Source organism: Anopheles merus, chromosome 2R, assembly GCF_017562075.2.
Source record: "Anopheles merus strain MAF chromosome 2R, AmerM5.1, whole genome shotgun sequence".
In the NCBI taxonomy this organism is placed as follows: domain Eukaryota; kingdom Metazoa; phylum Arthropoda; class Insecta; order Diptera; family Culicidae; genus Anopheles; species Anopheles merus.
In genome coordinates, this window is record NC_054082.1 from 16,814,436 (window position 1) to 16,833,163 (window position 18,728).

General features: G+C 49.5%; 7 protein-coding genes across 17 annotated transcripts in view; 3 read left to right on the forward strand and 4 right to left on the reverse strand.

The window, feature by feature from the left end:
• Window positions 1-97: 97 nt before the first annotated feature.
• LOC121588602 (serine/threonine-protein phosphatase Pgam5, mitochondrial) lies at window positions 98-1,518 on the reverse strand. Of its 3 annotated transcripts, XM_041906719.1 has the most exons (5): window positions 1,410-1,490; window positions 1,339-1,340; window positions 1,069-1,272; window positions 598-994; window positions 98-499 (listed from the first exon to the last, which is right to left on the reverse strand). In XM_041906719.1, exons 3-5 carry the CDS (start codon window positions 1,248-1,250, stop codon window positions 218-220), a joined length of 861 nt encoding a protein of 286 aa, XP_041762653.1. In that variant the 5' UTR covers window positions 1,251-1,272; window positions 1,339-1,340; window positions 1,410-1,490; the 3' UTR covers window positions 98-217. The 3 variants fall into 3 exon arrangements, with proteins under 3 accessions (XP_041762653.1, XP_041762654.1, XP_041762652.1); XM_041906720.1 differs by having other exon boundaries at window positions 98-496; window positions 1,339-1,518; XM_041906718.1 differs by having other exon boundaries at window positions 1,339-1,518.
• A 300-nt stretch (window positions 1,519-1,818) lies between these two features.
• Window positions 1,819-3,197, forward strand: LOC121588603 (dihydropteridine reductase). 2 transcript variants are annotated; one of them, XM_041906722.1, is made up of 4 exons: window positions 1,819-2,034; window positions 2,165-2,685; window positions 2,758-2,845; window positions 3,032-3,197. In XM_041906722.1, the coding sequence occupies exons 1-4, from the start codon at window positions 1,951-1,953 to the stop codon at window positions 3,038-3,040; spliced, it is 702 nt and encodes a 233-aa protein (XP_041762656.1). In that variant the 5' UTR covers window positions 1,819-1,950; the 3' UTR covers window positions 3,041-3,197. The 2 variants fall into 2 exon arrangements, with proteins under 2 accessions (XP_041762656.1, XP_041762655.1); XM_041906721.1 differs by having other exon boundaries at window positions 1,820-2,034; window positions 2,758-3,197.
• Window positions 3,198-4,231: 1,034 nt separating this feature from the next.
• LOC121588604 (polycomb group RING finger protein 3) lies at window positions 4,232-6,410 on the reverse strand. Its single transcript, XM_041906723.1, has 4 exons — window positions 6,125-6,410; window positions 5,837-5,989; window positions 5,419-5,702; window positions 4,232-5,294 (listed from the first exon to the last, which is right to left on the reverse strand). Exons 1-4 carry the CDS (start codon window positions 6,228-6,230, stop codon window positions 5,169-5,171), a joined length of 669 nt encoding a protein of 222 aa, XP_041762657.1. The 5' UTR covers window positions 6,231-6,410; the 3' UTR covers window positions 4,232-5,168.
• LOC121588600 (cyclin-J) lies at window positions 6,409-8,403 on the forward strand. 2 transcript variants are annotated; one of them, XM_041906714.1, is made up of 3 exons: window positions 6,409-6,468; window positions 6,539-6,967; window positions 7,077-8,403. In XM_041906714.1, exons 2-3 carry the CDS (start codon window positions 6,766-6,768, stop codon window positions 7,946-7,948), a joined length of 1,074 nt encoding a protein of 357 aa, XP_041762648.1. In that variant the 5' UTR covers window positions 6,409-6,468; window positions 6,539-6,765; the 3' UTR covers window positions 7,949-8,403. The 2 variants fall into 2 exon arrangements, with proteins under 2 accessions (XP_041762648.1, XP_041762649.1); XM_041906715.1 differs by having other exon boundaries at window positions 6,458-6,678; window positions 6,756-6,967.
• On the reverse strand, window positions 8,227-9,621 carry LOC121588601 (threonine aspartase 1). Its single transcript, XM_041906716.1, has 3 exons — window positions 9,448-9,621; window positions 8,436-9,373; window positions 8,227-8,318 (listed from the first exon to the last, which is right to left on the reverse strand). The coding sequence occupies exons 1-3, from the start codon at window positions 9,473-9,475 to the stop codon at window positions 8,238-8,240; spliced, it is 1,047 nt and encodes a 348-aa protein (XP_041762650.1). The 5' UTR covers window positions 9,476-9,621; the 3' UTR covers window positions 8,227-8,237.
• Window positions 9,622-10,194: 573 nt separating this feature from the next.
• On the forward strand, window positions 10,195-11,599 carry LOC121599871 (ADP-ribose glycohydrolase ARH3-like). Its single transcript, XM_041927980.1, has 3 exons — window positions 10,195-10,493; window positions 10,554-11,233; window positions 11,297-11,599. The coding sequence occupies exons 1-3, from the start codon at window positions 10,331-10,333 to the stop codon at window positions 11,501-11,503; spliced, it is 1,050 nt and encodes a 349-aa protein (XP_041783914.1). The 5' UTR covers window positions 10,195-10,330; the 3' UTR covers window positions 11,504-11,599.
• A 779-nt stretch (window positions 11,600-12,378) lies between these two features.
• The window catches only part of LOC121599830 (1-phosphatidylinositol 4,5-bisphosphate phosphodiesterase epsilon-1-like), a 55,689-nt gene continuing 49,339 nt past the window's right edge, over window positions 12,379-18,728 (reverse strand). For all 7 annotated transcript variants that reach the window (XM_041927971.1, XM_041927920.1, XM_041927963.1 and 4 more), the window contains one exon: window positions 12,379-18,698. In XM_041927971.1, the coding sequence (XP_041783905.1) occupies window positions 16,066-18,698 (2,633 nt within the window). In that variant the 3' untranslated portion in view covers window positions 12,379-16,065. The remainder of the gene's footprint in view (window positions 18,699-18,728) is intronic.

Consider the following 18,728-nt stretch of genomic DNA (forward strand, 5'->3'; position numbering starts at 1 on the left):
CCTATTAGAGCGTTTTTTTCTGTTAAAATGAACATCGACGTTTCACGTTCTTTCGGTTAAATGGACGGCCATGAATTGGCCAAAAAGCACAGCGGCATCATTTTCATTTCAGTGTTAATTCTTATTTCTAGACATCACGATATCTTTCGGAGATTACCACGGTAGTCCGACTGCCACCATGAACACTTTAAAAAATACTTGCCTGCTGGTGCATTCTTTATCGCGTAAGACATTCCTTCGGCATGTGACCGCAGTCGCCCAGCGTGCGGAGCGACACCCGCCCATCGGGATAGATCGACACCCAGGACAGGGAAGCGTGGCCAAGGGAAATGCGCAGCCACCCTTCGGCCGGATATTGCAGTGCCCGGCACACGAAATACCGTATCACGTTGGCATGGCACACGATGATGGTGTACGAGTCCGACTTTTGGGACGGATCGGCACGGTAGAAATACTTCCGGAACGCACCCTCAATCCGAGCACCGTCCTGGAAGAACTGCTAAAAGGGGCACACATGGGATGGAAGGGAAAGAAGGCGTGTTCATCATTGAGACAGTCTGTTTTACCCGCACCCTCTCTACCGCTACCCTCAATTACCGACGCTTCCGGACGCCAGTGGCCAACGGGTGGTTCCGGTGGAATGGGGGAGCCCTCCTCGAGCAGTGGACAATTGATCAGCTTTAGATGCGGCAACGATTTGCCAATGATTTCTGCCGTCTCCTGTGCCCGGGTCATCGTCGAACGGACAATTTCATCGTACGGCAGGGCAAGCTGCTTCAACCGCTCGCCGCTCAGTGCGGCCTGCCGGCGACCCAGCTCGGTTAGCGTACGCTGCGCATCGGTCAGCCCGTCCATGTTGTACTGGCCGTGGCGCACCAGGATCAGATGGCGTATGGCGCGGCCCTTCTTCATCTCCACCGCTTTGTTGTAATCGTTCTGCGATTCCGGATCGTCCACCTTTCTCAGTGGCTTTACAAGGCTCTTTGGGTCACGACTAAAAAGAGAGGGGTACAAAATGAGTGTCAAAAAAACGACGCGTTTTTCCCCTGTAAGTTCCGCGCTACTTACTGGTCCCAGTTCCAGTCCCATCGGGCACAGGGGGACGGTTCATAGTTGGTTGTGAACGAGTTTTCCACCGTCTGGCGTTCGAACGCGTTCGACGCAAACCAGTAACCGGATGCACCACCTACCACACCGATTACGGTGCCCGTGAATAACTTTTTCGACATAAATCGGCTCCACACTCCCATGGTTTACAGCGGTCTAAGATTTCTGCAACAGATGCGATTGAGGTTAGAGAACGGTTTCACCGGCAACACCAACCCACACGGTACTTACTCCTACAATAAACTCAACGTATAAATACAATGTTCTATGAACTTTAAAGTCTTAACTTTCTAAACACGTACAATACTTATCACAATAAACTGAACTACGAAGCAATTAAGTACGGCGTTTCGGCAATACTCGACGCGAAACCAAATTCGCCTCGAGTGTTTTTCTTTTTTGTGTTTTTTTTCATGCTTCAATTGTCAAAACGGCGTCGTAAGTTTATACTGTAGAGTTGTAATGCTTTTGTTAACCCTTTTGCTGTGGGCCAATTAGAAAATTGGAAAGTTTGTCCTTTTTTTTAAGAAACTGAGATTTTTTTCAACACTCTGTTGTACTTTTCATTCTTCTTGAAATGCCACTGATAATTAGCATTCTTGCATCACCTATTTTCTGTTTTTCGCTTTCCGAGAGAATACGCTCCCAAGTATTTCCCCCTCCAAATAGAGGCTGAGTGCAAGCGCCACCGATAGTTGTCTTTACGAGGGAGCAACGAAGTAACCTGTTGAATTTAATCGCTTAGCAACCGTCCGAGAACGTAGACCTATCTCCTCATCCACTTGTGCCGCTCTCGCGTTCGATCGATCGAAGAACGAAGAAAAAGTGTGTGAATCACAGAAAATGGCTTCGGGAAAGATTCTCATCTACGGTGGCCGCGGTGCTCTCGGTGCGTCGTGTGTGCAGTTCTTCAAAAAGAACAACTGGGTAAGTGATGCAGTGCTGCACTTTGGCACAATTTTCCCCACTGAGAATAGGTGGAAAGTGAATGATTATTCAAACAAACACACACACCGCTTCCCTTCACCGCATCTCGACCGCACATGTCCTTGGGCAGTGGGTAGGTTCGATCGATCTGACGGAAAACGATGCGGCCGACGCCAACATCGTGGTGGACCGTGACGCCGACTGGGTGGCGCAGGAGGCAGCCGTGTTGAGCAAGGTCGGTGCCGAGCTGAAGGGCGAAACGCTCGACGCCATCATCTGCGTCGCTGGCGGTTGGGCCGGTGGCAACGCGAAGAAAGACCTTGCCAAGAGCTCCGACCTCATGTGGAAGCAGTCGGTGTGGTCGTCCGCCATCTCGGCGACGGTCGGTGCCAACCATCTGAAGCCGGGCGGTTTGCTGGTGCTGACGGGAGCGAACCCCGCCCTCGAGGGTACCCCGGGTATGATTGGCTACGGTATGGCGAAGGCCGCCGTGCATCAGCTGACGAAGAGTTTGGCCGGCGAGAAGTCGGGCCTGCCGGACAATTCGCTCGTCGTGTCCATCCTGCCCGTCACGCTCGATACGCCGATGAACCGCAAATGGATGCCGGATGCGGATACGTCCACCTGGACGCCGCTCGAGTTCCTTTCTGAGTAAGTACAGAGTGGTGGGGCTGGTGTTGTCCGTCGACAAAACCGTGCTTCAATGCGCTATTCACTTTTCAGGCTGTTCCACAAGTGGTCCAAGGGAGAGGAGCGTCCCGCCAACGGCAGCCTGGTGAAGCTGATTACCAAAGACTCCAAAACAGAGATGGTAATCGTCTAAGCACCCCTACGGGAGGGGGAAGACCGCACCCCACGTCCGCGTCCTTCCCGAATCTCAACTCCACTGTATGCTCTCTTTCTTTCTCTCTTTCTATACATTGATTCCACCGTTTTGTGACGGTACATTCCATGATGGGGTCGATTTACTTAAAAAACAAAAACAAACACATTCCAGAAATCGTAAACCGCCAAAAATCCTTAAGCTGTGAGTCAGCACACAGTCCCACTGGCGCACATTGTTGTTTAATTGTTAAAAGTTGAGCGTGCATCGAATTCGTTGATCGAAACTTTAAGTGAAAATAAAGTGTAATATTGCTGTTTTGAACGGCAAATGAATCAAACATGAAACAAAACATCAATTGTTCGCAACCGTGCCACGGAATGCCACAGCGTGTGTTAGTATTATAGGACGACCTTCAAAAGAACACGAGAAAAACAACGGCGTGCAAATCGCATCGGAGGAGCAATGCGGCATGGAATTGAAAGAACCTTGACTTTGTTCAGCAACGATCTCTCCCCCGTTGGGCTTAAGCGGCCGGCGCGAACGAGTGTTTGTATTGTCTCACGCGATCCGTCCGAGTCAGAGTCTGGTCTGGCTTCTCCCTCCCCAAATTGTACCCCAAACCCCGTTTGTTGGCCATGGTGCTCTGTTGGTGAAGGGTGCGTTTAAGAAGCATGAGCCGCATGAAAAGGAATTGCCAAATAAAAAATAGCACCTGCCTCTAGTTAAAGCGAATAGGTAGCTCATAGGAAAGGGAAGGAAACGAATTCAATTTTTCAACTCTTTCACCCCACTCACGGTCGATGGGAAACCGGTTCAAAGTGTGCTGGTGGGCGCGCGCGCACACAATCGGAAGTCAAGTGCGACAGGAAAGTAAATTTCGTGACCGGTTCGAAACAGGAATGGTCAGCCATCGAGCCAGCCAGTGCGTCAGCATACTTACTGTACGGCCAAACGTAAACGTGCCTGAGAAACTGGTCCCAGCGCTTTGCACGCGTTCGACGATTGTTTTCCAGACAGACTTAGCAATAGAAATCTACACTCAGTGGGTCAATGTAAGAAGCGGCGCATTTTCACGGGTCATTGCATCGGTTAATTGTTCTCTCGCGTACACACACACGCTAGACACGCTAGACACGTTTTTGTAGCATAGCAGCCCTTTAGCATACCCGCCACCACCACGGCGCATAATTAGTAGGCACACCGTATCTGTCTGCCACTTCGGGACTGCCGATAAGACCTAATCGCTCGGCATGGAGATAGTTACGCTGCGGGTCAAAAGGTTCGCATCGACAAGACATCTTGCGATATGCTGCGCCTCGGTATCATTAGAACGCTCTCAGCATTATCACCACCGCGGGGCTTCTCGTCCAAAGATAGCGTTTTCTTGTTTCACGTTTTTAGAATATAAATTTATTGTAATACTTATACAGATCATCTTTTTTTGTTTTTACTACGTCATGCTCTTGAGAGTGATCTTGTGATCGAGTCGCTCCTACATTCACACACAAACAGACACACACTTTCTCCTAGCCTGCTTTAATTGAGAATTATTACACGCACCTATGTGCAACGAGTCGTGCACAGTGTGGCCCACCGTTTTGTAGACTGCTCCTGCTCGCTTCGTCCTTTCGGTCCCAAATTTTTGCTATACATTTCGTACTGCACACGCACCGCGTTCCGTTGCCACTGTTCTGCCAGCGTTATTCATCATAACGCATTGGCATTGGCAGTCTAGATAAAACCTTTCTGCTTCTGCGGAGCAAACACCCGCCACGGCACGATGGGAGCGTTCCTCCGCATCTGCGCATTCCTCCGCCTGCTCTCTTTATGTACACACATACACTGCTTAAATAACACATAAACATATAAATCTAGATCATAAAACAAATCTTTTTCTAAACCCCTCCCTTTCTTTGCTTCTTAAACATCCAAGCGCACCTTGGCCCGGCGACAACAACGAAGACGAATGGTGATGTAGGGATAAAATGCCCTGTGCTTTCCCGTTGTGCTACACTGCGAAAAGAAAAGATAAACCTCCTCCTGATATCACCGGACGCTCGGGTTTTGCTGCACATCAACTGAGCTGAAGGACGAACGGGCGCGTCCACACACCCACACCCCTAAGAAGTATCTTATCTACACAGTCCACCCTTCCCCCTCCCATCCGTAAGCCTTCTCTCGCGTGTGCATTCGGGATGGCTGGGGGGAACGGGGGAAGAGCTAACAACACATTTGTAAAAGTGCATTTGTCGCTCCTTCCCCCTATCTGGACATCTCAAAATGTACACCACCATCACCACTGGCCTGCTTAGAGGTCGATTCGGGGCCGATACTGTAATCTCAGTGGGGGGTCTTTGAAGCGCCACCGCGTCACGTACACGAACTTGAGCGTGTGGTCCTTACCCAGCAGCTCGTCATTGCACAGGATGTCGATCTAAAACGGGACAAAAGGAAAGCAAATTAGCATCGTCCGACTTTCTCCTATACGCTTTCTTTCTCTTTTTCTCTCTGTATTCTCCCACTGGCTCCTGCACACAAACACACACACACACACTCACATCTTTGTATCGGTCGATACCGTTCAGTACTTTTTTCGCGAGGAACTTCTTTAGGTGCGTGATCGTGATCTGCGAACTACACCGGATGAAGCGTCGCTTCAGGTTGCGCAGCTTGTCGCTAATACACTCGAGGCACACGTTAACCTGCTCGTCCTGCCGGTGGTAGTCCGCTTCCTGGTGCGCCTGCTCGTTCGCCTTATCGTCGCTGTCGTGCACCTGCGGCATATCCTTCGGGCAGGGCAGGTTGCGCGATTTGTAAAACTCGCGCTCCCGCTGCATCTCATCTGCAAAAGGTAAAAGGGAACGTGCGTTGGTGTGGTGTGTGTGTGTGTGAGAGAGCGGTTAAGCTTGCTTCCCCGGGGCCGGACCAGAAAACCACTCTCTGCTCCATCCCTCGCAACCCCATTGCCCTACTTACTGTCCATGAGGTTCGGCACCAGCTTGTACACGATGTCCTGCATCGTCCGGTCGAAGCTGATGTACTGCAGCGGATGGGACTGGTGGATAACATTTTCACACGTTGGGCAGGTATTGTTTTCCTCTAAATGCTTCACAAGGCAGCTTTTGCAGACTGAAACGAAACGAAACGAAAAAGGGTGAGTCGCGGGTCGGTCGTGCTGTGTCCGCAACTATCGCGGTCAACCACGGCAAACGGGCCCTCCTCCTCCTCATCCTCCACCTCCTCCACCACACACAACAGCCTTACACGTATGTAAACACTCGGTTACGGTGGTTGCATCGATGAAGTAGCCACGGCAAATCTCGCAGGTGATGTGTTCGTTCAGTGTTTTCAACTTTATCCGTCTTTCCATGGTCGGGACAGGCGCCGGGCAAGCCCAGGGATGATGCTGTTTTTACCACGATCGCACGAATTTGTTGGTCGCGACTTTTAGAAAACTGCCCTTTTTTATCTATTGTTGCTTTCTTTCCTTTCTCTCTCCCTTCTCTGCTTTCGTCCTGAACTACGGCCGCTGTCAAACTTCGGGCACAGTGGGACCGCCCGTCGGTCAACGGGCGCGAAATGAACCGTGCGCGGTGCACATCGTGCTGGTATAAAGCAAAACCCGACCCTCGTCGAATGACGTTGCAACATTTCAAACGGAATTTGCCTTTCAAGCAGTTGCGGCGTGAAATGTTTCAGCAATCTTCGCAGTATTCTTAGCGCACGAAAATACTAATAGGAGCTGTTTTGCAGCATTGTGGTGCTTGTGCTCGTGTTTTGTCGTGTTTTGCCCGTTTTTTTTTTGATGTGTTAAAATTGTGAGTTTTTCCTCTAAATGCCCAAGTGCAGCCTAACAGCAGCTGATTGCATTGATGTGCTTTGATTGAACAAACAGGACTGAAAACATGGAGCGTTGGAATACTTTCTTTAACGCCCCGTACTGCACCGAATACGACGAGGATATACTGGAAACGCTGAAAGAATGCGAATCCCGCAGAATGAACGTACACTTCATCTCGCCCCAGCTGGAGCACCGACGGTCCTCCGTTCAGCTTATTCTGAACGTTTGCAAGCAGCAGTCCTACCGTCGAGCGACCGTTCACCTCGGTATGTTGTTGATCTCAAAATGCGCTTTTGTTTGTGCGCCGCCGGCAGTTTCCTTTCATGACCAAATAAAAATCCCTCCCCCCCCGCCCCACAATCTTCTCGTTTGCAGCAATCTATCTGCTCGACGTGTTCATGAGCAACCACACGATCGCGGTCCGTCGCCTCAAACTGGTCGCCCTCACGTGCCTGTATCTGGCGTGCAAGATTGAGGAAAACGATTCCAGCGTACCGTCGCCGACCCGGCTGAACGGGTTTCTGGCCAACGTGTACCGACCGGCCGATTTCATCGCGCTGGAGGTGGCAATCCTGTGCTTCTTCGACTGGCACATAACCATCCCAACTGCGGCCACCTTTCTGGACATCTTCGCGATGCATTCCTTCGTTCAGCAGGATTGGGATGCCGTCTCGCCACCATGGAACGGGTGCGACTCGAAGGCCCTGTTAGTGCAGCACATCAACGAGACAAGCTCCACAATTCTCGAAGCCACCTTGCAGCACTTGAAGCTTTCCACCGTTAAGCCGTCACTGCTTGCTGCCGGTTGCATTGCGGCGGCCCGCTGTCTCACGCCCCGTGTGTCCGTTTGGAGCGACCGGTTAACCAGTGCTACCGGGTACGAGTACAGCCAGATCCACGAGGTATGCCAGATGCTACTGTTTGAGGCGATGCCCCAATCGCCTCGATCGTCTCGGTCGTCTTTGAGCTCCTCCACCCCCAAACGTTCGACCAGTGATGCGGGCTATCTGTCGGAATGGTGGGAATCGGAAAATGAAGATGAAAATGGGACCATGGGAAGCTGCGTCAGTATCAACAGCAGTAGTTGCAGTAGTAGTAGTAGTAGCCAAGATAGTAGTGATACGCAAAGCTGTAGCGGAAGTGCTGGCAGCACATACCGGAAGATTGGTCTTCGGTCCGAGCTGGTTCTCAGTGATACGGGCGAGAGTGCCCCAAAGAAGCGTAAAATGGTGGATGGAGAAAAATAGCGTGTTGCCGAGCGGCACGTAGATATACACTCAGAGGAAAAGAGAGAGATTATTACGATTACGATGGTTATGTATGTTAATGCTAGGATAATTGAACTGTTGGCCGTGGTTAGGCTTTATTTCTATACAAGGAATATCGGAAGGTAGCATCTCTGGATTAAATTTCTCTGGTTGGAACTAGTAACTCTCTATCAGATTGCGAATCACTTTAGGTTGTAGTAGTTGCTAGTTGCTCTTGTGCTGAGTGTCATAGTACGCGTTTGCGCTGGTCCTTCTGTTTTCTGTTGTCTTAGATCAGCTTGAAATGGTGCCCATTGATGACTGGCTTCGTCCCACAGGTGAGATTCTGTGGAAGCTTCGATAGGACGAACTGTAGGAAAAGCATTGAAAAGCACACACAGAGAGAACGGGAAATGCATTAATGTTTGAAATTAAAATGCTATGCTATGCACGACAATGGAGCGTTGTTTTTCCTCCCTTTGCCCACCTTGGGTTTTTTCTGCTTGGTCGACATGAACCCGATGCACATGGAGTTGGTCGTGTGCGCCCACAGCAGATCGCCATCCCCGCTGGCAGTGTTGTAGATGATCGAAAGCGAACCGGCGTGTATCGCCTTCTGCTTCGACAGGAACGGTGACTCGAGCAGCTTCTTCTTGTACGTCAGATGCTGCGAAGTGATTGGACAGTTGCAGCTGATCAGATCGTCCACCAGCTCCTTGGCGAACAGCGTCTTCATCAGATACTCGCCGTTGCCGGTGGTGCAGGATGCGGCCGACATGCTGGTGCTTTCGTCCATTAGCGCCCAACAGCCGGCCCCGTACGTTGCCGCCTGTCCCACCCGGCCGCTCAGCTTCAGCATTAGGCCGCCGGAACTGCAACCGGCCACGATCGAACCTTCCGCATCGACGCACACCGCACCGACCGTGTCCAGGGGCGATAGTTTGGCCCGGTTCATCTCTTCGTACTGCATGATTTGCGAGCGGTAGTGGTCGTACTTTTTGGCCGCATTCACCGATATCATGTGCTCGGCCGGCACCAGCTGCAGTCCGACTTCGCGCGCGTACGCCGACGCACCCTGCCCTACCAGCACCATCGGTGGTATCCGGCCGAAGCTCAGTAGCTTTGATTGTCGCTCGCACAGGTGGCGTGCCAGGCTGATCGGGTTCTTGACGTCGGTCACGTTGGTGCAGGCACCGAACTGTAGCGACGCACCGTCCATGATGCACGCGTCGCACTCCACCCTTCGGTCCCAGTTTAGGTTCGAGCCGATGCCCGCATTCGTGGCGGTCGAGTTTTCCAGCAGGACGATGGCGCGCTCGCATGCGTCCAACGCGGTTCCGCCCGCGTACAGCACGTTGACCGCCTGATTGCACGCCTCTCGGCAGACGTGCTCGTACAGCGTCTCGTCGAGGAAGTTTCCCGCACCTGTGGGTTTAGGAAGGATGGGGCTGGTCAGTACACCGTTGCGAATTCATCCTGAAACACCTCCCATCCCTTACCCGTATGCACCGCTACGAATCCGGTCATTGTTGCTATCGCTCTTGCTTTTTTTTTACGAACAATTACATTTGGACAACACTACATTGGCACGGGCAGCTTGTAGATGATAATGGTATCGATTTTAGAACCGCGCACTGCGACGGTAGGATGTTTTGTTTATTTACATTTCTCGGCAAAGTGGGCATACAGGAGGTATTGTCATGTGGAATATTTGGCCATCAAGGCATTAGAAAGAAAACAGAAAATCTGAACCGAAGGCAGTTGTCATGTGCTGCTGCTAAATGTGTATGATAAACGTATTATTTACATTTGACAAAGATTCGTTTAGCGCTAAAAAGTTAAATTTTTCAACCACTGCGCCTCATAAATTGGTATTCTTCCCGTTACATTGAGGCTGTTGTCAAACTGAATCTAAAAATGGCAACCTGTCAGATGCTAGGCACATACCTCCTCTATATTCCACTTTGGCATTCTCGGAAAGAGGAGCTGTCAGTTGCAGTCGATATATTTGATTTTCCACCGGGCAGATGGCATTTAAATTGAATGACCGTTTAATTCGTAGTTAATCCACACAAGCCGAGATTTGTATTTTCATAATTGAAATGCATATTTCATTGTGATCAGCACATCATGAGCAATCGTTATGTAGCCATTTTCTATCAACTGAATGCTACAAAAATCGCCTAAAATTATGAAACGATTGCAAAAGAGTTGTCATACTATTTTCACCGGGCACGCTAATCAGCTGATTCGTTTGTTTACTTTTACTTTTACGCCGGCTGTGCGCGTTAAAGTGGGCGATTAAAACCTAGTGCTTTGCAGTTTGTTGTGGTGCTTTGTTAACATTTTTAGATAACGCTCGTACGATAGTGTTGGAAAACGATGTTGGAAAAGTCACTAATGTTATCGAAATTCAGAGGAAGTCTGCTGGGCGCCCTGGTAGGCGATTGCTGTGGTGCACCATTCGAAGGGCAACTCATGGACAGTGGAGCGAAGTTGATTTTAAAGAAAAATCTTGACAAACTGGAAGGGCCCCCATTTAACGGTTCGTAGCAAAAGGGCTCTTTCCGACGCTGGTATAACAATCCTTTCGGTATATTTGTAGCTCCGTACAAAAAGTACACGGACGATACGGCAATGACCATTCAAACGGCGAGAGCGCTGGTCGACCCGAGTGGATACTCGCAAAAGCTGCTGGCCAAGAACTATGTGGTCGAATTCTTCAAAGAACCGAACCGCGGATACGGAGCAGCGGTGGGGGAAGTGTTTCGCAAACTACGGCAAACCAAGATCTCCGATCCGACGTGCCCCGCCATGGCTCAGTTCAACGGTAGTGGATCGTTCGGTAACGGTGCAGCCATGCGCATTTCCCCGGTCGCACTGTACTGCGTGAACAAGAGCATCGACGAGCTGGTCCGGCTGGTGAAGGAATCGTCTGAGATAACGCACACCAACGTGCTTGGTGTGAACGGGGCGATCCTGCAGGCGTTGGCCATCCGGCAGAGCTTACTGTTGAATCCGAACGAACCGTTCTGCTGGAAAGCATTTCTTGCCGAGCTGAAGCAGCACATGGTTGAGATAGAAAAGGGAAACGATCCCGACCTGGATGCAAACCCAAAGGCGTACGAAAAACAGCTGCAAAACATGGAAACCCTGCTAGACCATCGGGTGGACCCGTCGGACGAGAATGTGTTGAACCTGTTGGGACACAGCGTGGCAGCGCTGTACTCCGTCCCCACGGCAGTGTACTGCTTCCTGCGGCACACGCAAGACCTGCTGAAGGATGTGAGTAACTTTCTGTCAGTTGTAAGTAAACGTATGTAAATAATTGCGTGCATCTGCTTTCAGACGGATCGAAAATCGTTCCGCAATACGCTTGAGTATGCTATCTCGCTTGGTGGGGATTGTGATACGATCGGTAGCATGGCGTGCGCGATCAGTGGCGCCTACTACGGTGAGTCTGCCATTTCAAGCGCTTTGCTGAAGCACTGCGAAAGTGCTGAGAGTGTGGCGGAGCTTGCGGAGCAACTGTTCCAGGTTGCCGGCACCCAGTGACGTGTAAAGCATCACAGTAGACATAGCGGTGTAGTATGTAGGTGGTGTGTGGTTCAATAAACCGTTCCCCGACGTGGAGAATCTTCCGTAATGTAATATCCGATTTTGCAACAGTCGTCGCGCACATTGACCGAGAGAAACAAACAATAGCCCATCTTCTCACGTGAGTAAAACCATCGACAAAGCTGTGGCGTACAAATTTAAAGCTATTAGTGAGTTATTTTTATTATCAATGTTAGGTTTATTTGTTCATCTTCCGTCTTGCGGCTTTGTTTTCCGTCTACCGCAATGCTTGATGCTGATGTGATGTAAGCTTTGCACAGCTGCTGCTGCTGCAGTTCTTACCTTAAATTCTAGAGCTAGCTTTAAACCACTTACGGATGTTGTGCAATTCATGCGAAAAGGAGATGCTTGCGCTTGCAATTGAACCAGTCAAGAGTATTGTGCTTGTCTAATTGTTGCTTTATGAATATGAAAAAAGGTGTTGGTTTTTTTTGGATCTAGTAAGCGCCATGAAACGTGATGGAAGGAACAAGTGTGATTGAAGTGTATTGCTCACATGAACCTGGTGTGCATATGGGTGGCATGAAGTTGGTTTTGATTACCAGGACGAACCAACTGTCCAGGCGATGTGCAATGTGTACTTAGATGCTTTAAGCTGAGATTCTAGAACACCACGTGTCCTCTTTACGTTTGTTTTTTAAATCTCATTTTGAATAACTCCAATCCACGCAGCCGCGATGCAGTCTGCATCCGCGAAAATGAATCATCCTTTTGTTTATTTGATTTTTCGTTTTATTATTTAAAAAAATCTAACGTCTGCATTTGCTGCACTTGTAATTAAATTACTTGCTACTAGTGTTACTTTTTTTTTGTTGAGTGTTAATTTTCTCCATTTTACTATTGTTTGTCCGTTACCGTTAGCGTTAATTTATCGTACTGTCTGATATTTATTACTTCTTTATTTAGTTATATGCATTACTTCCATTTTTTCTGTTTATTTTTTAATGTTATTATTATTATTAATTATTATTATTATTATTATTATTATTATTATTATTATTATTATTATTATTATTAATTTTATTATGTATATTACCATTACTTTGCAATAGGCAACGTCGCATGCATTGCTCCGGGGTGTTTTGGGATTTTGTTGCAGCTGTTTGTTAATGATTTTACTAACCCCCCTCCCCCCCTTCCCCCTACCCTCTAATGTACGATCTCCTTTTACATGCCCCTTTGCATTTGTCTCGTGTGAATGTGTGTGCGTGGTTGTGTGGTGGTTTGTGTGGCGTCGGTGTGCTCCTCATCCTTCTTCTACTATTTCATCACTAATGTGTATATAAATATTCGTACAAATCTCAGATATTGACACATATAAACATCAAGAATAAACTGTTACTTTTTATTACTTTGCTTTTCAATTCCGTGTAACGCTAAATTGTTAAGTTTGTTTTTGTGGGTAGCTTGTTGCGTTTTGTTTGGTTTTCTTTTTTTTATCTTTTTATCTCTGTTTCTTCTTGTTTGTAATGTTGTCTACGTCCTTTTAGGAATAGAAGGAATCCTTGGGTCCTGTGGTAGTGTGGTAGGATATGGTTTTTGTATTTGTTTTCTTTTTTGTTTTTTCCTCCTCTGGTTCAGGTGCTTCTATGCTTGTGTGTGTGTGTGTGTGTGTGAGAGAGAGTGTGTGTTTTGTGTGTTTTCACTGGAAAAAGGGGGATGATGTAAGATGAAAACTTTGGACAACGGGTGCGGAGGGTGATATGATTGATAAAAAGGGTATAACTCTAGCTCTATTTATAAACAGTACTTTATGCTATAGTCATTCATTCGGCCCCGCGATGAAAACGATTATCATCTATGCTATGTTTTCTCTTGGTTTTTTTTTGTTTCATTAAATGAAAGTAAAGCGCGTTAGTTAATTATTTGTTCGAGTACGTTTAACTTCTATATTTGCTTGCTCGTTTTGTTTTGTTTTTTTGTTGTTGTTGTTGTGTGTCGTTTTGCCATTTTTTGTCGATTTCGTTTCGTTTAGATTCATTTTGTTTTGTTTTGTTACTTATTTCCTTTCTCTCATTGAACAACAAGTTAAAAAAGAGAACGCTTTATTAACATTGGCGCGCGGCATTAAGCGTTGTCGGTGTGGCCAGTGATAAGGTAGGCGGGAAGGAGATAGAGAGAAAGGGAATCAGGGATAGTCACTAACGACACACTTTGCCATTTTGCTGTTTGGGGTAACAGTTATTTTTAATGCATGTTGTAGACTGTTATTAAAAACGAAGCAGTTTTGTTCACTTTTTAGGTTATGCTACTGGTAATTGTTTGCGCTATTTGCGTGTACATGTTTTCTTTTTTTTGCAGCTGTTTACTTGTAGTTTTGTTGTCACCCCGTTGCTTTCGTGTGGTGGATATGGTTACGTTCCATTTTGTGTGTCGAGATATATTGTATATGTTTTATAGTGTTTGCTTAGTTTTATCTGTTTTCCGGAGGGTGGAGTTGTTTTTTTCCTACTTTTTCCCCTATTATTTGTTTCTGTTTGTAGAGCTATTGTTTTATGTTCCATTTTTTTGTTGTTGGAAATGTTGTACACGTGAGGTTCTGTTGCGGGGTACTGTAGTACTATCGTCCCTAACAAAGAACGTTCTACGCTTCTACGTACACACACTCACACCATCGAACGGGCTTTGTTCGTGTTGAGCTTTGGTTGGTTTTTGGTTGTTTTGGTTGTTGTACAGCTATTTTCCCGATTTAACTCATTGAGTGTTTGTATGTAGGTGTATGTTTGTGTGTAGGTGTATGTGTGTGTGTGTCTATGCCACATGTCCGTGTAGAAGGAAATGTGATGTTGTGTGTATGTGTAAGAAGGTTTATATAAAATATAACACTTTCCTCCCACTAGTTCGTTCAATGGTTTCTTTAGTTTTGTTTGGTTTTGAAAGAATAGGTCACAATCTGATACTTCAAAAATGTATATCCAATTTAAACTTTCTTTCTTTCTTTCTTTTTATTATCACATGGTTTGTTTCTGCCGCCAGTGCATCGTTCGTTCTGTCGCGCTTTTCCATTTTTCCACTTTCTCGTTTATTTGCGCCCCAAATGCTTGATATTATTACTCCATTCCTTGCTTCTTCTTTTTTTGTTCTATTCTAATATCGTTTTTGTTTTTCACTTCGACTTTTTATTCCACACTGGACTGCTAACACACTTTCTCTCTCTCTTTCTCGCTCTTTTTTCTTGAACTCGCTAGCTTATTAAATATTTATTAACGTGTTATCAACATGTATGTTTGCTTTGCTCTTGTTTGTTTGTTTCTTTGCTTACTTATTTGCTTTATTTGCATTTTTCCCTTTTCGGGAACTGTTGGGGAGTAGGTGGGTAGGCGCAGGAGAGGCATGGGGTGGTCATCAGAGGATGGTAGGTTAATCAATTACTGCTAATACTATCATATCTTCGTCATCGTTAACGTTTCAATCGCGCATCCCATTATGGCGATGCGCTCCTGTTCCGCACTGTTGCCACGATACGGGGTGCCCATAGCACGAACATTGAATCTATCATTAGTGTCGAGCACGTCTGTAACGTCTGTAACACGGCTCTGCTACTACGAACCAGGAGTGTGGGATTTAGAGTGTGAATATGATTAGCATATGCTACGACTGTTTATTGTTGCAACTTGCTGTAAAGATGCGTCTGTTTTTTTGTTTTTTTTTTTTTTTTTTTTTTTTTTTTCATTTATTAACCCTTTCATCTTAACTCCACCTCATCTCGTATCTGTGGCCCTATCGTGCACTCTCCCACTCCCATCTATCAAGATTAATCTCCTACAATAATGCGCGTTTGTGTGGGTAGTGCCCTCCGTATTGCTCTGCTCCTCCGCTTCGCTTCGGGTTTGGGCGGGGATGGCTGCCGGAGGGCCTGAACGTGAGCGTGTGAGGAGAGAATGGGCACAAAATCACAGGAAACTGGTATTGCGGATGGTCCAACCCTTACGGACATTAGTCTACATTAACTAGTTTGAGGCGCGTTAGGCTTCGGGGGGGAGAGCAGGGTTTTTTATGCTATCAAGTGTCCTAGTAGTTTGAAGCATAAAACCAAGCGCGCCCACCTTCTTTTACAACACTTTCCCTTTCCGTTTTCCCGAACGCTCCAACGGTTTTCTCGTTTTTCCCTTCAATCTGCGTAACGCTTTCAAGCCTTAGGAAGCCTTTTACAAACGCAAGCCGATGTAATAATAGCAATAGACGTACAGCTGTGTGATAGCAATAAAAAAACAAACGTGTAGGCTGGTAGTCAAAATGGCCACTTGCTGACTCGCGCACACCATGTGTTTAGTGGGGTTTTTGTGCTGACTCGGCTGCCATTGTGAGAACACAATGATGATGATGATGCTGAGGATGATGGTAGCAGCAGCATCATGATGCTACTTTGTGGCTGCATCCTTGTGTTTGCTGGTTTGGGCCAGGTTTTGTTTTGTGTGTCGATTACTCGTGTCTCGGTCTCGGTGCTGCTGCTAGCTGGCTGGCTCCACGTCCACGGACGTCTCCCACAGCGGGCCGAGTTAGGATTTCCAGGACTTTAGCTTCTTGATCGACATGCGCTTGAAGCGTGACATCGTCGACATGATGTCCGATTCCTTCGTCTCCTCGTCGCTGAGCGTTTCGCCCTCGGAGTGGACCTCGCGCCGGTTGGCCGACTTCGAGCCCGCACTGCCACCGCTGGTGCTCGAGAAGGACGTGTCCTTTTCCGAGCAAAACTTTGTCCGACCGTGCCCGTGGTGGCGCGACTTGGCGCCCACACCCGAGCCCGACGCGCCCGGCTCGTGCGCACCGGCCGATCGGGACTTGAACCGGGACGTCGAGGAGGAAGCGGTCGGGTCGCTGAGCGCCACCTGTATCGGCGACTTGGACGCGAGCGAGTGCACCGAGGTGGAGGACGAGGACGACCCGCGGCTGATGCTGAACCCGCGGCTAATCTTCTCGATCGGCAGGATCGTTTTGCGGATCGTCGACGGCGTCAGCTGGCTGCGCTCGTGGATGACGAACCGGCCGATCGTCTTCCAGTTCGCCTGCGTCACGTACACGTTCTCGTCATCGAGCAGGATGCGCTGCATCGTGTCGTTGCCCTTGGTGCTGTAGTTGAGCTCCTCCACCAGCACGAAGTTGTTCGGGTTGTCGAGCCGGCGGGCCTTCAGCAGGGCCTGCGCGAGCACGTCCTGCGCGGTCGACTTCATCGGCACGCGCAGTATCGCGTACGGTATGTCCTGCGACACGTTGTACACGCACACGAGGAAGTTGTCCACGTTCTCGAGGGCGAGCAGATCGTCGGCGGTCGGTTCCTTGCCGCCGGTGGCAGCGCCGGACAGCCCCGCCGCACCGCCGGCGGCCATTGTGGCCGCGATCGACGCCCGCCGGTCGGTCGTCCGCCGGATCGAGGTCACCCAGGCCCGGCTGCTCGGATCGTTGCCGATCTTTTTCAGTATGAACCGGCCCTCGCCCTTCCAGTGGCCCTGGGCCTGCAGCGGCTTCTCCGCCATGTCGAGCACGCGCTGGCTCGGCGGCAGCAGCCGGTCCTTCTTCTCCCACCCCCGGTACACCTCCTCGATCAGTATGAAGTTGGCCATGTCCTGGGCCGACTTGTTCATCTTGCCCATCGCCTGCGTCAGCACGTCCTTGGTGGTGCTTTCCTGCGTGATCTTCAGGATCGTGTACGGTTTGTCCGGCACCACGTCGTACACGGTGAGAAAGAACATTTTGCGCTTCAGCTGCGGCACCTTGCTCTCCAGGCTGTTGGCAATGTCGAGCCGGCTCGCCTCGAACAGGACCGGCACGTCGCCACCGTCCGCTCCGCCGCCGGCATTGCCACCCCGGCCGCCGCGCGTTTTCTCGCCCCGCTGCTGCAGGTACTGCTCGTCGATCTCGTCGTACGACCGGTCGAGGCTTTCCTCCTCCACGCGCGTGTACACGAACAGCGACGCCATGTTGAGCGGCTGGTTGGTGGGCGAGCGGAGCCGCACGTGCCTGTACCCGGGCCGGATGCACTTGAGCGAAATTACGCGCTGCGCAATGACCAGCCCCGTCTCCGCGTCGTACACGCTGAACTTCAGGAACGCCAGATCGTGAAACATGATCTTGAAGTAGAACGTTTCGTTCCACAGCGGGTTGAACGAGTTCTTGCGGATGATCTTCGTCTTGCGCTTGCCGCAGTCGACCGGTATGCCGAGCAGCTCGATCTCGACGAACGTGCTCGAGTACAGGCTGGCCTGGTTGAGGTACTGGCCGGACACGATGTTCAGCACGAGCTGCGTCACGTGCAGCCCGTCGAACTCCTTCTCCAGCGGGCTGTACCGCCGGTACATCAGGTGCGACCGGTTCCACAGCACGTCCGGCTTGCGCACGTACCCGCAGCTGTTGTTCTCCTCGAACATGGCCTTGTTGATGTGCATCGGTATGTCCTCGGTTTGGTAGTTGAGCGCCACCATCTGGATGCCGAACGCCCAGAAAAACACCGGATTGAAGTTGGACGAGTCGATGCGCAGGCCGGCCGGGTAGGTGCGCATCAGCTGCGACTCGGTGTGCGCGATCAGCCCGAGCGGATCCTTCCGGCAGAGCTTCTTCGCGCTGGCCTCATTGATCGAGGAGCACTGGTAGCAGGGGTGGTTCGCGTTCGGCAGGGTGCGGTTGCGAATCGAGTTCGCGGTCGGCGGTAGATGCGACTCGCTGCCACTGATGCTGGACGCGTCGTAGCTGAGCGACAAACTATCGGACAGGTGGCTGGACGAGGGCAGACTGAGCGTGTCGCCGGAGCTGTTCTTCAGTATGCTTCCCACCGTCACGACCGACCCGCTCGTCTTGAGCACATTTTGCTGCTGTTGCTGCGAACTCATCTGGGCACTGGTCAGGTTTTGCTGACTTTGTTGATTCTGTTGCTGCTGTTGCTGCTGCTGCTGCTGCTGCTGCTGCTTCGGATTGGCACGTATTGAGTTGTGCGGGCTGTAGGGGTTCAGGCCGCGAAATTTTATTGCTTGCACGTAGATCACCAGGTCGGAGAGCTCTCGGGCGATCTGGTTGCTGCGCTTGCGGGATCGTTCGTCCTGGTCTTGGGCTTTCGATTTTGTCGGCGTGATGTTGGAATGGCACACACTATGCCTATACTTATCCTCTATTGATCCCCAAGTTGTATGATATGTTTTTTCTGCGCAGAAGAGAAGATGCAGAGCGTTAC